This window comes from Centroberyx affinis, unplaced genomic scaffold, assembly GCF_046629955.1.
Source record: "Centroberyx affinis isolate AG114_WGS23_722 - 3 ecotype Tasmania unplaced genomic scaffold, CSIRO-AGI_Caff_v1 ptg008838l_1, whole genome shotgun sequence".
Taxonomy (NCBI): Eukaryota; Metazoa; Chordata; class Actinopteri; order Beryciformes; family Berycidae; genus Centroberyx; species Centroberyx affinis.
In genome coordinates, this window is record NW_027284337.1 from 10,001 (window position 1) to 25,099 (window position 15,099).

The window sequence follows — 15,099 nt, forward strand, 5'->3', positions numbered from 1 at the left end:
TCATTCAGTCAGTCAGTCATTCAGTCAGTCAGTCAGTCATTCAGTCATTCAGTCAGTCAGTCAGTCAGTCATTCAGTCAGTCATTCAGTCAGTCGTATTTACATGTTTGCTTCCATGAAATCGAGCTCTCAAGAAGGAACGAGAGCTTCTCTTGGGATTTTGAGATATCACATTAATTCAGAAAAACAGAGCAGAACTATTTTTTTTCCATGAAAACTTTTCTCAGAATTCTGAGATAATTATCTTGTTAATTCAGAAAAACAGGGCAAATGTTTTTTTTCTCAAGTGAATACATTACGCTTCCGTATCTATCAGTCATTACTATCATTATTCTTATTATTATCATCATTATCATCCTTTAACATTCCTCCCTCCTCCACCTGTAGGACACGCCCTCTCCGATGCCCTCGTTAAGCTCCAGAGTGTCGTCAACCAATGAGAAGTTACGGGCGGAGCCATACAGGTTGACCCAGGCTGGACCAAAGGTTGGCAAGAAACCTGGAGAGAGAGAGAGACAGAGAGAGAGAGAGAGAGAGAGGGAGAGCAGTGAAGGAGTAGAGCAAGAGAGCAAGAAGAAAAAAAGAGAAAAATGAAAAGTAGTGTGAAACAATATACTGTAAGCATCCAACCATTCTCTCTCTCCCTTCCATCTCTCCACCCCTCCCTTCTTCTTTCCTTCTCTCCCTCCATCCCTCCTTACCTCTGTCTCCATCCTGTTCATTGGAGATGCGTCTCAGGTCAAGGTAATGGGTTCCTATGGCAACGTCGCTCATGCTTCCCTCATCCCAGACCTGAGAGGAGAGAGATGCCAGAATCCTGTGACATTTACACTGATTTTATGTATGACGTAATTATGTATGATAATATAATTTCATGTTGATGGTGGTGAAATGTGTAGGAACCTGAATCTTCATTCTCTGACACAGCGGAGGAAACATCTCTGTGAAGACGATCTGCTCATTCCACACCGGGTCTGCTGTCGACTTCTGGGTGGACGTACGACCCTGAAGAAGGGAAGAGAAAAGAAGAGAAGAGAAGAAGATGAGAGAAGACAAGAAAAGAAGACAAGAGAAGACAAGACAAGAGATTGCAAGAATAGAGAAGACAAAAAAGAGAGAGAACAAAAGAGACAAGAGAAGCCAAGACAAGATGAAGAGGAAAACAGAGAAGAGAAGAAAAGAAAAGACAAGACGACAAAAAAGACGACAAAAAAGAGAAGAGAAGACAAGACAGGAGATAGAAGAAAAGACAAGGGATGGCAAGAAAAGAGAGGAGAGGACAAAAAAGGGAAGAAAGAAAAAAGAAGACAAGACAAGACAAGACACAACAAGACAAGAGAAGACAAGAGAAGAACCAGTGAGCTAATCAATGATCTTTGATGTTTTTTCCTGTTTTTAATTCTTATGTACGTACACAATTTTGTACACGTGTTGCCAGCTGTTGTATAAAAGCCGTAATCCCATTGAAGGTGTTCTTTACTGGGGTTATGGGACTTCAGTGCTGTACCTTGTACCTACTGCATCACTATTGTACAGAGAATGAGGGTAAAGAATCTAGCTTGTAGATAGTGTGTACAACTCGTTTTACTGTGAACCCACCACTTGTTTGAAGAAGCTGACCACTACGTATGGGTCTATGAGCGCTGTGTTGTCGCCTATGAAGGCCTTGGTGACGTTGGCCATGATGCTGGAGTTGTTTCGGGGAAGGCCTTCAGCTCGGTACACCTTCACATAGAACCGAGCCCAGGGCCGCTCAGAGGGAAAACCCTCCGGCACCAGCAGGTTCCTGGGCAGAAGAACAACACGGCAACGCACAAACTCATTTCAACTCAGCTCAAATTGATTTATACCATGGTCTGGGTGAATACTCGATTCTGATTGGCTGAAGGGTGTCCATTAATTCCTGATAATGGACACCTACTAAGTCGTTCCAGTGAAACTATCTGCTCACCGTTCTAAATGAATGCGCTGGCTACGTAGCATCAGCCTGTATCTAAAATGAGTAACCATAGCAACAGGGACGCAGTCAAAGCCTCCGTTGACAGTACACATGGCCTATCATTTGTTTGTGAAAATCTTGATATTGATTTGGGGACAATGACATGGCTGGATAGCTAGCTAGTCTTGTTGTTAAACATACTGTCAAATTACTGTTGTTACTGACTTTGAATGTTGCTAGCATAATGTTAGCTTTCTGGCTGATAGCTGAGCCAAAGGTTTCTATGAGCTGAGCGGACTAGAAATATCTCCCGCTGCCAAGTCGTATCTAAGGTTCGTCCTATTTACTGAAGTGGTGAACAACGTTTCCATTGCATAAGAACCTTATAGGATGGTAATGATTGTTCCAGGTATAAGTCAAACCCTCAGGTATTACCAGGGAAACTGAGTTATGGCTTGTGAAAAACTTTAGATTTTGATTACAAAACGCATGAAAATATAAATGAATGGTCTTATTCTTTTTTTCTTTGGCAAGTGACCATGGTATAAGCGGGATAATGCCCTTCGAGGTGTCGATCATCAGGAATTGATGGACTCCGCGGAGGCAACCGTCGTCCATTAATTCCTGATAATGGACACCTCGTCGGGCATTATCCCTTACTTATAAAGCCTTTCAGCAGGTTTGTCACAAAGTGCTTTACAGAAAACAAAGGTCACAAATAACAAACAACAAGCAAATCTTTAAACGCCTCTAAGACGTGGAGGATAGAGATGTCAGTATTATCTAAAAACAACAAAGTGTCATCTGCATATAATGAGATGTGATGACTGTGGCTATGAATCAAAATTGGGGAGATAGGGATATTCTCTCTAATGGCTTGTGCGAGTGGTTCAAAGGATACACAGAATAAATTGGGTGAAAGTGGACAACCCTGCCACTTAACTCAAGCCCTTCAAAAGCCTTCTCTGTGCCAAGTGAAAAAACTGCACACTGACTAGGGAGATTATCAGTTAAATTAACAACATAGTAGTCTGCACATACTGTCACATGCAAGGCGTCATTTGATAAACCGCATCTGGGTTACTGATCAAAGATTTGGTAAAGGCTTCTAATCTTAGGAAAAAGACTAACTTTAGAAGAAATACCCATTGCTGTTACAGCTCTACAAAAACATAAAAAGCCAGGAGTAGTCAGCTGCCAGAGCCTTGAACATTGGGATCTAATTGGTCCTCTCATTCTTGATTCTTTTAACTACACCATCCAATCAGGTGGCTTTCATGGAGATCAAAGGTAGCCATGTTTCTTCTACCGAAGAAAGGGAAGGACTCATTGGATAGTTCAATTTACAGGCAATAAGCCTCATTTGCTGTGACCAAATGTTGTACGGTTTGCCTTTTCATAACAATTCTTGTGTTTAATACTTAAACACTAACAGTTGAGGTTTGTACGAGTCATCAGCAATCACACGTGTTGGGTGCCTTGATTGCTCAGTGGGTTAAAGCAAACAGTATCCCAAATACCCCTGATGTTGTAGGTTCAATTCCAACTCCCAACCTTTGTCTCTCTCATCGCATTTAGAAAAAACATTGGTTGTACTTGTCTATCTGCTCCTCGGCGTCGCTGGCTTTCTGTCCCGGCTGCACGGCCTCTCCCTTCCCCGACACGCTGATGTCACACTTGACGTAACCTTTGACCCCGGTGCTGAGGTCACCGGGGTTGGTGAGCACCGCCCACTTATTGTTGAACTCATGACCTGAGGGAGAGAGAGAGAGAGAGAAAGAGGACAGAGTAACCTCTGGGTGGGGAAGTGAATGAGTAACACTCTTTGCTCCTTCAAGAATTATCATCGCGGTTCCCTTGAGCAAGGCACCTCCCCCAAATGGTCCAGTGGAGCTGCTCAGTGGAACCAGTAGTAGACTGTGGTGAGGGCTCTGCTCTGCTCACCTTCCCTATAGGTAAATAAAGGCAGTGCTGTGGGTGTGGTCGGTGGTCATCAGTGTGTCAGTTACCTGGCTGTTTGTAGACCGTCCCTACATCCAACTTAAAGGAGCCGACACAGAAACTCCTCAACATCTTAGAGTGCATCACCTGGAGAGAGAGAGAGACAGAGAGAGAGAGAGAGAAAGAGCGAGGGAGAGAGAGAGAGAAAGAAGGAGAGAGAGAGAGAGAGATAGCATCTCATGTTTACTTTTCATATTCCAATGTACACATACAGAATATAAAGTAAATACTGTATGTGACTCACAGACTTTGACTGACAAGAATACCTCCTGTTTTCTTCTTGTTATTGCATTACATTATGATGGTTCATACCTGACGCTCTAGTCATGTGATATTCAAGTTGTTCTGATTAAGCTCTAGGTACTGTACAAGGTCTTTGACCTGACAGATAAGTGTATCATTTTGAAGTGTACTATGGAGCTTTGTACAATTTTTGTGTGCACATATGTGTATATATGGTGTATTTTCTGGGGACTGTATTGTGCACTTTTACTATGCATTATGTTTTACTACGTGCTGAGCATATTTTTCTCCTCTCTATATGCTATAAAGTATGACGGTTTATTTACCTGATCATTCTGTTATGGCATATTTAGGTGGTTTAGAATATATTGTACATATTTATTATACTTACTGGGTTCATTGTACATATTCTTTGTACTTACAGGGCTCACTATTTTATGTATTTCTTTTTCTTTTTGGTTCACCATTTTGTAATCACATGACCTGTCAGGTGACCCCTGGAGACGGGTATTTGTAAGGTGTGTCTCTGCATTTGTTTCATGCTTGCGCCTGAAATGTCACATGGTGGTATACCAATAAATGTTCATGTGAGCATTATCTAGTGTGCACATGTAGGCTACTTCTGTCCAGCACCTAGTATTCATCGCGTTTGGATGTGCGTGCTTTTGTAACCTTTTTGCAAGAATACCTCCTGACTCAAGATGATGGCTTTCTGGTTTGATGTCTCTCTCACTGGTGATGACATGCAGCCAGGAAGCAGCTAGCTGCTGTTTCTACTCACCGACAGTTTGATTACTTTGTCGAAGAAAACCTCTTGATGGGCGAAGAAGTCAAACACAAAGTACTGATGGAAAGCAGAGAGAGGGAGGAGAGTTAGATTTATTTATGAAGAGCTTTTGACAAACAGGTTTATCACAAAATGCTGCACACAAATACAGATAAAGACGAGAATAAACAAAGGGAACTAGAACCAGAACCTTGTTCTTTCTGTTTTTCTGATCTTTGTCATTGTTCATTTTTATTTTTCTTGGTTGTGAAGCACTTTATAACGCCATATAATGCCATCATAATGCATTATAAGTATAGTTATAATCATGCATAGACAGTTATAATGTTTTATAACATTATAAACACATTACTTACAATCTGTTATAAAGCTTTTTCATTACCACTTAAATGAAAAAGCTTTATAACAGATTATGAGTAATGTTATAAAACATTATAACTGTCTATGCATGATTATAATGTGTTATAAGTATGATTATAATGTATTATAGACACAGGCTTCATAGAAAGTGTTACTATATAAACAAAATAAATAAATAGATATATTTATTTAAAAAAATATCGATTTTTGTTATCAACTTCACTATTGAGAAAGACACATAAACTGTTTGAGGTGTTAATCAACTGTGTAAATGACAAATCAAGACTTATCGGTGACTAGCCCTCAATCATTACATAATTATTCAATATACTGCGAAATAATTCAGTATAATCAGAAACAACTTTTTGGTGTTTACATATTTCATCCTAAATGCGTGCATCACTGTCTTTCTTCCTACCTCATTGTAGAAGGGAGCGTTGGTTCCTTCTTTGACCGTCGTCTGTTTCTTCTCGTCTCCGATCTCGATCACGACACTGGGGTCGATGTTTTCTCCCACCAGCTGCTTGGCCTCTGTGATGTTAATGGCAATCTGACAGAGAGACACCAGTGTACCTGAATTTAGCTGGAAAATTTAGCTGGAAAATACTTTAAACATGGTTTTGAGAGTTCTGAGATTTAGCCCCATGCAAGCCAAAGAAAAGATTGGTTTAATATTCATCATTCAACTTAAAGGGGTAATAAGTAAGATTTTTACTCTCCCACAGCACAAAATGACGAAAAAATATATCTGGGGGGCAGTGGTGGAAGAAGTACTCAGATCTTTTACTTAAGTAAAAGTAGAAATACCACAGTATAAAAATACTCTGTTACAAGTAAAAGTCCTGCATTCAAAATGTTACTTAAGTAAAAGTACAAAAGTATTAGCATCAAAATGTACTTAAAGCAACAAAAGTAAAAGTACTCATTATGCAGAATGGCACATTTCAGAATAATACAGTATATATTATATTATTGAATTATAATTATTGATGCATTAATGTGTAAGCATCACTTTAGTGTTGCAGCTGGAAAAGGTGGGGCTGATTTCCACTACTTTATATACTGCTGGGTAGCTTACAGTAATCTATAATAATACATCACAATTTATTAGTTGATTATATTTTGTATTAATAATCTGAATCTGCAAAGTAACTAGTAACTTAAGTTATCAAATAAAGGTAGTGGAGTAAAAAGTACAATATTTCCCTCTGAAATGTAGTGGAGTAGAAATATAAAGTAGCATAAAATGGTAATACTCAAGTAAAGTACAAGTACCTCAACTATCTACTTTCCACCTCTGCTGGGGGGTTGATCAGGTTGTTGATCAATTACAAATGACTCAATGATTATTTTATCAGCTGCTGAAATTTCTGGCTTTCAAACCTCACTTTCTGGCCCGTACTCTGCTTTGTTTTGGAGTTTCAAGACACTCCCAATCTGAATTTAATATAACATGTAATCCAAACACAGAGCGCAGTAGCATGTTTCCTCTCTCATCAGATAGCATGTAGTTTACCTGGAAGCTCTGCGGTTTCCTCTCAATGTCCTGGACGCGAGTTTTCAGTTTGGCCCTGTGGAGGTTTTACTGTAGAGGTCAGTATCTAACACACATTTACAAACACAGAAATACAGTCTACAGAAATATACTGAAATATACAGTAACATACAGTAACAGTGATTCATACTCAGTGATGTTTTGGTATAAAAGAGGATGGACTGTGATCTCTAGTCAGTCTGATCATCATCACACTAACAACCACCAAAAAATCAGTAAAGTATGCTTTTTGTTTCCTAAAATATCATGTAGTTAACTACCTTATCAGTTTGATACTATTTACTATCCTGTGTATTCTAATTTTGCATCATACATATTTATATCGGCCTAAAACGGAGGGGAAACTGTGACCTCCACTTGGTGATCAACCACCAATACAAACAAAAACAGTTTACACAAAAGCATTAATTCATGATGTTTCCCCTTAAAGATATTATATCGTCATATTGCATACCGTGCAATGCAAACCTTGTATCTCCCAAATGTCACCGTTTCAGGAACTAAGGAATTAGATGGACCACCATGCATCTTTGTGTTTTCAGTTGGTTTTAAAGGGTTTTATCAGTTTTCTCAACCCATAGAGAGTTGAAGTTAAAACATGAAAATGAAAAATTGTTACAAGGTTTTCACACGACAACTGCAGTATACATGTATCATATCATATCGTATTGTACAGTATAGTATCATATTGTATCGTATCGTATCGTATCGCATTGTATCGTACAGTATTGTATGGTATCGTACAGTATCGTACCGTATCGTATCATATTGTATCGTATCATATTGTATCGTATCATATTGTGTTGTACAGTATTGTATGGTATCGTACAGTATCGTACCGTATCGTATCATATTGTATTGTACAGTATTGTATGGTATCGTACAGTATCGTACTGTATCATATCATATTGTATCGTACAGTATTGTATGGTATCATACAGTATCATACAGTATCGTACCGTATCATATCATATTGTATCGTATCATATTGTATCGTACAGTATCGTATCATATTTTACAGTATCGTATCATATTGTATCGTACAGTATTATATCGTACAGTATTGTATTGTATCATATTGTATCATACAGTATTATATCGTACAGTATTGTATCGTATCCTATCATATCGTATCCTATCATATCGTATCGTACGGTATTGTATTGTGCCGTATCGTATCATAGCGTATCGTACAGTATTGTATCGTATCGTACAGTATCGTATCATATTGTATCGTTTCATATTGTATTGTACAGTATCGTATCATATTGTATCGTATAGTATCGTATCATATTTTACAGTATCGTATCATATTGTATCGTACAGTATTATATCGTATCATATTGTATCATACAGTATTATATCGTACAGTATTGTATCGTATCCTATCATATCGTATCGTACAGTATCGTATTGTGCCATATCGTATCATAGCGTATCGTACAGTATCACACAGTATCGTACAGTATCATATAATATTGTATCATATCGTATGGTACAGTATCATATCATATTGTATCATATCGTATGGTACAGTATCATATCATATTGTATCATATCGTATGGTACAGTATCATATCATATTGTATCATATCGTATGGTACAGTATCATATCATAGCGAATCGTACAGTATCGTACATTTATTAACCCTAACCCTAAGTCATCAACAGTCTGAATAGTGTTTGATGGTTATTTGTCAAACTGTAATCTGCCTCTTGGAAAATCCCTGCAAATTATCAATCTATCCAACAAGATCCTCGTCTCTACTGATAATCCTGAACCTGAACCTGAACCTGAACCAGTTCAGTTCTTCACTCTGTCTCTCTTCCCTCCTACCTCTTGTTCTTTGGTATTATTCTGGTTCTGACAGCAGAACTTCCTGGTTGATCTTCACTGCTTCCTCCTTCCAGCAGAGGAGTCGACTCAGGGGCGAGCTCCGCCTCGCTGTCTGCACACACACACACACACACACACACACACACACACACACACACACACACACACACACACACACACACACACACAATGGTATTTCCATGGTTCCATTGTCTTAATCACATGAGTCTATGCAAATGTGCCCCCCACCCCCAACACATACACACACATACACACACACTCACACACACACACGCACACACACACACACACACACAGTCTCACCTGCTCTAACAGTCAAGCCACGTGCTCACTGTAGTTTCATACTAGTTACATTGGGACACTCCCATCCATTTGTACTGGTGAATGATGTTGTGTTTCCTCATAACAGATGCTTTTCTGCTGCATCACACAGCTGACATGACTGAAGTGTTCAGTATCACATCCTGTTGTTTATTTCTCAGCAGAAAGTCTGGAGTTACTTTCTCATACAGAGACATGTGACTGTTTGACAAGGGTTCGCCCAAACCACAGTGACACAGCTGGAGTGCAGGGGCAGCACGCATCACTGTGTTATAAAGCTAAGACTGTGTGTGTGTGTGTGTTTGCTTTCCAGGCCTTACCCACAGCTCCTTTGTTTGCCAGAACCAGGCCTGTGTTGACTTTCTTCTTCTTCTTCACTTTCAGGCCAAACATCCCCTTGGCCTTCCTGCTCACAGTAGAAGAAAAAGACTTTCAATCAATCAAACTTTATTTATACAGCACATTTGGTAACACTCTCTATGAAGCCTGTGTCTATAATACATTACAATCATACTCATAACACAATATAATGCCATCATAATGCATTATTAGTATAGTTCTAATCATGCATAGACAGTTATAATGTTTTATAACATTACTCATAATCTGTTATAAAGCTTTTTCATTTAAGTGGTAATGAAAAAGCTTTATAACAGATTGTAAGTAATGTGTTTATAATGTTATAAAACATTATAACTGTCTATGCATGATTATAACTATACTTATAATGCATTATGATGGCATTATAATGTTTTATAAGTATGATTATAATGTATTATAGACACGGGCTTCATAGAAAGTGTTACCGCACTTTTCTTACATGATAAATAAACAAATTAAAGGAAAAGAACAAACAGTACAAATGTTTAGACATTGCAGAAAAACAAAAAGACTAGATTTATTCATTCTGGTGCTTTAAAACAGCAGGAGAGTCGACACTCTCATGCACACACACACACACACACACACACACACACACACACACACACACACTAGAGTTGGTTCAATTCACTTTCAGCTCAGTCAAGTCAGGAAATAGATTTTTTCAATTTACAACAGACAAATCATCAATAATTGTTGTCATTATTTTGGCTCATCGGATCCAAAGTGGGTCCTTTTTTTTTTTTTTCGCATAATGAGTAGGATATTTTCTGTTTATATTTGGACTTGAATTGAGAGTATCTCGGATAGATAGATGAATGAATGAATAGATAGATAGATCAATTAACGAATGAATGAATGAATGAATGAATGGATGGATGGATGGATGGATGGATGGATGGATGGATGGATGGATGGATGGATGCTCTAATCGTTTCCAGTGAGCAGATTCCTCCTGATGCCACCAACATACAAATATTAAAAACAGAAACATAAAACCAAAAATACAAACCAATCAACACAAGTTTGCTTCTGCTGCAGTAGTTTAAAAAGGTACAGCAGCAACTTTTTGCAGCAATTCAGTTGGGCAACCTGGCCTCCAGCTGGAGATCTGCAGACTTCAGTCAATCTGTGAACAGCTATCTGATATGAAATATCTCATCACAGAGACTCTCTTTGTCTTTCATTTTAGTTTATTCTCATTTATATCCTTTCTTACCTTTTTTACTCTTTGTGCTCCAGCCTGCTCCTCTTTTCTTTGCTGCAGTAATGATCCAATTTCCCATCGGGAATCGATTAATTTCCATTTTTTCACACAATATTTTTTATATACTTCTTCTATACTACTTCTCTATTTCCTAAATGTTTGTTTTTATTTTTATTCCTATTCCCTAAATTTCTAGTTTTATTCCTATCTCCTACTCTACTATTACTATCTCCTACTCCTATAATTGTATGCGTCATTTTTAATGTGACCTATGTGAGCAAACCACAGAGTCCAATTATTAGAGTACAGTTAAGTAATGTCTTAACTATTTAATCGTTTATAGATAGAAGATGACTATTAAATAATGTATAAATTAATACCTTAGTTAACATGAACACCATTAGTAAATGATTACAAGACACATTAGTTAACTGTTAATTAAGGGTTAGTTAATGCTTATTAAGCATTAACTAACCCTTAATTAATGTACCCTTATTGTAAAGTGTTACCTAAAACGGATTCTGGTTCTGATCTTACAAGGACTGCCAAATGGACCAAATAGATTTAGTCAGCATAGTGAGCTAGAAGGAGCAAAAGATTCAGGTCAAATAGTGAAGTTGCTGGTAAAGTTGCCCGTCTGCATTGCCTCAGAAAGTTGCCTGTGCTTTTTAACTGAAGCGGCTCACCGGCGGAGCGTGGCGGGACTGTCAACAGGATCCATTCCTTCAGTTAAGACTTCACTTCTTCCTCAGAAACAGCTTTCCTCCGGTCGCTCTCCTGACTTCTCCTCGTTTCCTCGGAGTGTTTTTCGGTGTTTGAAAGCACCACAGGCTTCGGCGTCTTCCAAGGACCGTCTGAGGCGTCGACAGACTCAAGAACTAACCTGTCCTCCTCTAGAAATGCTCTGTCCTTTCCCTTCTCTCTCATTGGATGGGACTGTAAATACAGATTTAACCAATCTCTCCCTCTAATTCCAAAAGAATAACTTGATCTTGACTTTCCGTCTCAGTTCCTCCCTCCTCGCTCTAAAGAAAACAGTTTGATCCTTTCTCTTCCCTTGTTTGCCTTGCTGCGGCTCCGGCGGTTCGGTGTTGTGTTGGTTTGTGGTTTAGGTGGAGGGACCGGCCCTTCTCACTCCAGCTGGACCGAAGAGCCAGATCACATGCTTCAGAGAGAAGTCTACATCGGTGCTTTGTTAAGACACCCAGCATGTTCTGGTCGGTTCATTTCCCTCCTTTGGTTCAGTTGGTTTGTCCAGGTGAACGATGACCCTTGACCTCTGGTAGCACCCAATAACGACAACAAGAGTCTCAGTCCTCTAACAAGAGAACAAGACACTCCAAACACCGAAACACAAGGGATTATGGGTAGAAGGAGACGGAAAGCCTCGCAGAACAAAATTAAGTCCGGACTGATGCTCATATTCAGCTGTTTCTTCATGTGTCCTTTACTGGTATGAACACCACAGAAGAAGAGACAGACAAGTCCATCAAGTTAGATAAAGTGACAGGATGACAGGTTCAAACTCTGTCCAATCAACAAGCTGCTGGTGAGTCATGTGACTTTTGTTTACAAGCCCTGGTTGGCTTGTGATTGGTCAGTTTGAACCTGAACGAATCAAATACAGAAATACAAAAGGAAACTTTCCCACTCTGGTTCAGATTGAAGAACAGCAGCTGTGATCGCAGCCGTAATCTGAGTGTCGGGAGTTTGCTGCTTGTGGGTCCCACATGACAAGAGGACTAGTATGTTTTAATGAGACTGGTGTCCAGAGGCCCGTATCACGAAGCCAGATTAGTGTGTTAGCCAGCTAACTTTGGGTTTAACTCTGGCTTTTCGGTCTCATGAAGGTGGTTCACTTTTAACCGGGGTAGATCACCATGGTAACTTTTGCTGCACGGCTAACCTGCTCCGGAGCAGGTTAAGTTCAGGGTATCGGATCAAAACGTATGAAAGGCCTTCTGACCAATCAGCTCTCTGGAAACAGGGAGTCACCATTCCTACAGGACCCCGATATGGACAAATGTACAAATGAAAATCACAATAAAAAATATGGCTATTTTGAATGAACAGACAGTAAGAAGTGCTGTTCACAGGGCGACGTGTTTACAGACCAGTAGAATCACATTGTTTTCCATGATAACTTATTATATCGGAGATAGAGCAGGTAGGCTACTTAATTGACCATATTATTAATGTATTAAAATTACTGTTGCATATATTAATTGTGCTGACTTTATTTAATTGGATTCCCGACAGTGTTTGGTTCAATGTCAGCTATTTCATATTCCATCACCGCAGCCCCGAAGAACATGAGGCCGACTTTATGAATAGAAAATCTTTTTACAGCCTCAGTGTGTCCACAAACTATTTTATCAATGAAAAATATGCCCACTGTGTCCTGATGACAGACAGTTCCTCCAGTAATCCTCTCTAGCCTTGGAAGCAGAAACAACTTGAGAGAAGAACACAGTGTTAGTAGCTATCCATTTCGTTCCGATACCCGTGTGGTGAAAATGTCAGCAGGAAATATTAGCGCTTATATCATCCTATAATTAATTATAATTGTCTGTGGCTTTTATTGTTTGATTAGCCTATTTTATTATTTTTGCCTATTTTTTTTTATAGTTTTGCGCTTATTCTATATCCTTTTCCTCGCTGAATCATATTACTTTTGCTGTTGCAACAATCTAGTTTCCCCACAGGGATCAATAGTTTCATCGTATTTTATCCGAATTGTCTGATCTACTGTAGATCTGTCCATGTTGCATGTGATTGGCTATTTGTTACAAACCCCGCCTCTTTCATGTGAACGCGCTCATAGCTGATAGGTAAATCCTGGGTTGACAGAGCCAGTTGATAACCAGCTACATGAGACCGGTTATCAGGATCATCAATGTTAGGTTTAGTGAAGCCGGCTAACTCAAAGATACCCTGACTTTGTTGAACTTGCTTCGTGAGACCGGCCTCAGGTTGACTGGAAATAGTATGAGTGGATTAGTATTAGTTCAAGTGCTATGAGTGACAGTATATCTCATTATGTCGTATTGAGACAATAGTCTTTGTCATTAGCATCCTTCATACACTCAATAATTCAGTTTCATGACACCACAAACACCAGGAGATAATTTGACATCAGTGTTATGGGGGAGCAACATGACATGAATTCTTTATGTTTTAAAGGAATTCAACTTTCCCTCGATTTCTATACATATAGAGTCAAAGATGTTTAACGAAGATGTTGCTAAAATTTGGTTTTGTTAAATTTAAAGTTATTACATTTTCTAAACTCCATCCTTTTATCCAGTCAGTTTCTGATTAACTCCACAAAACGCATCACAGCGGAATGACAGAATTCCGTCCAATCAGGGTCCAGTTTGCAGCATCTGAACTGGAAAGCCTCCGCTCAGCAGGTTTACCTCATTTGAATCAGACCAAATTTGTCGGCCAATCAGGAGCCAGTATTGTTATGACTCACAGTCTTCACGTTCATTTAGTTTAACTCGTTCAATTCAGCTTTGAACTAAACTACATTTATCTGCAGGACATCATGAAGAACTTTATTCTGCCCCTGAGACAGAGGAGAGCTGAAAACTGAATCATGAAAACTGAAACATACAGAACCTTTAATGAGTTTTCTCAGTTTGGGTCCCGAACTGAAAAGGTTCAAAGACCCATGAAAAACAGAACAGAGTCATTCCTATGTTCCCAGGGTCCTATGTTCCCCAGTTCTAGTTTTAGGGTTAGAGACCTTCAAAATCAAATAAAATGATAACCATTGGTTTTGTTGTGTTTATATAGCTGTTTTGAAGCCTTGTTCCAATAAAAAAAACATAATATTTAATATAATAATATTTATGAAATATTTTAACTTGAAATGGGTCAAATTTGACCCGAACACAATAGGAGGGTTAATGTGTGTTAACAGAATTTTGAACTGGGGACCTTAGGACCCTGGGAACATGATACGCTCCCAACAGAACAAATGAATGGCCAAAGCACAGAGTCGTTCACCTACCTGAGTTTGGGATCCATTATTCCAGTAAGAGTTCTGTCTCGTTCATCGGTTCCTGCAGGCAGACTCGTCCCCTCTGCCTGTGTCAGGCCGGACTGAGTGGAAGGTGATGTTCGCCCACTCAGACACTCACACACACAGACGATCTGATTGGTGCTTGAACTATTTGCTCAGAGGATGATAGTTGTAAAACAGAGGCAGCATGTGGCGGCCGGACAGTTCACCTTGCCTGAGGATTTATTAGGATAAGATAATGTATGTGTCAAATATCCCTCTATAGCGTCTTCTTCTTATCAGTATTATTGAAATGGTTAGCAGCATATGTTACATAACTCCACAATTGTTTATATCCTATTTTATCGATTTTATTGTTTTGTTATTTTTTATTATTTCTACTGCTTTTATCACTTATTTTATATTCTATTTGAGTGGT

The 15,099-nt window shown here is 39.0% G+C and overlaps 1 protein-coding gene across 1 annotated transcript in view; it reads right to left on the reverse strand.

Annotated features, from left to right (window-relative positions):
• Window positions 1-14,686, reverse strand: part of LOC139640267 (fer-1-like protein 6) — a gene marked incomplete at its 3' end in the record, with an annotated part of 23,892 nt that extends 9,206 nt beyond the window's left edge. The window contains exons 1-12 of the mRNA XM_071514450.1: window positions 14,670-14,686; window positions 9,384-9,469; window positions 8,722-8,833; window positions 6,846-6,900; window positions 5,748-5,879; window positions 4,964-5,026; window positions 3,948-4,026; window positions 3,535-3,691; window positions 1,599-1,785; window positions 903-1,004; window positions 701-791; window positions 381-498 (exon numbers count right to left, since the gene is read on the reverse strand). Coding sequence (XP_071370551.1) covers window positions 381-498; window positions 701-791; window positions 903-1,004; window positions 1,599-1,785; window positions 3,535-3,691; window positions 3,948-4,026; window positions 4,964-5,026; window positions 5,748-5,879; window positions 6,846-6,900; window positions 8,722-8,833; window positions 9,384-9,469; window positions 14,670-14,686 — 1,199 coding nt within the window. The remainder of the gene's footprint in view (window positions 1-380; window positions 499-700; window positions 792-902; window positions 1,005-1,598; window positions 1,786-3,534; window positions 3,692-3,947; window positions 4,027-4,963; window positions 5,027-5,747; window positions 5,880-6,845; window positions 6,901-8,721; window positions 8,834-9,383; window positions 9,470-14,669) is intronic.
• Window positions 14,687-15,099: the final 413 nt, after the last annotated feature.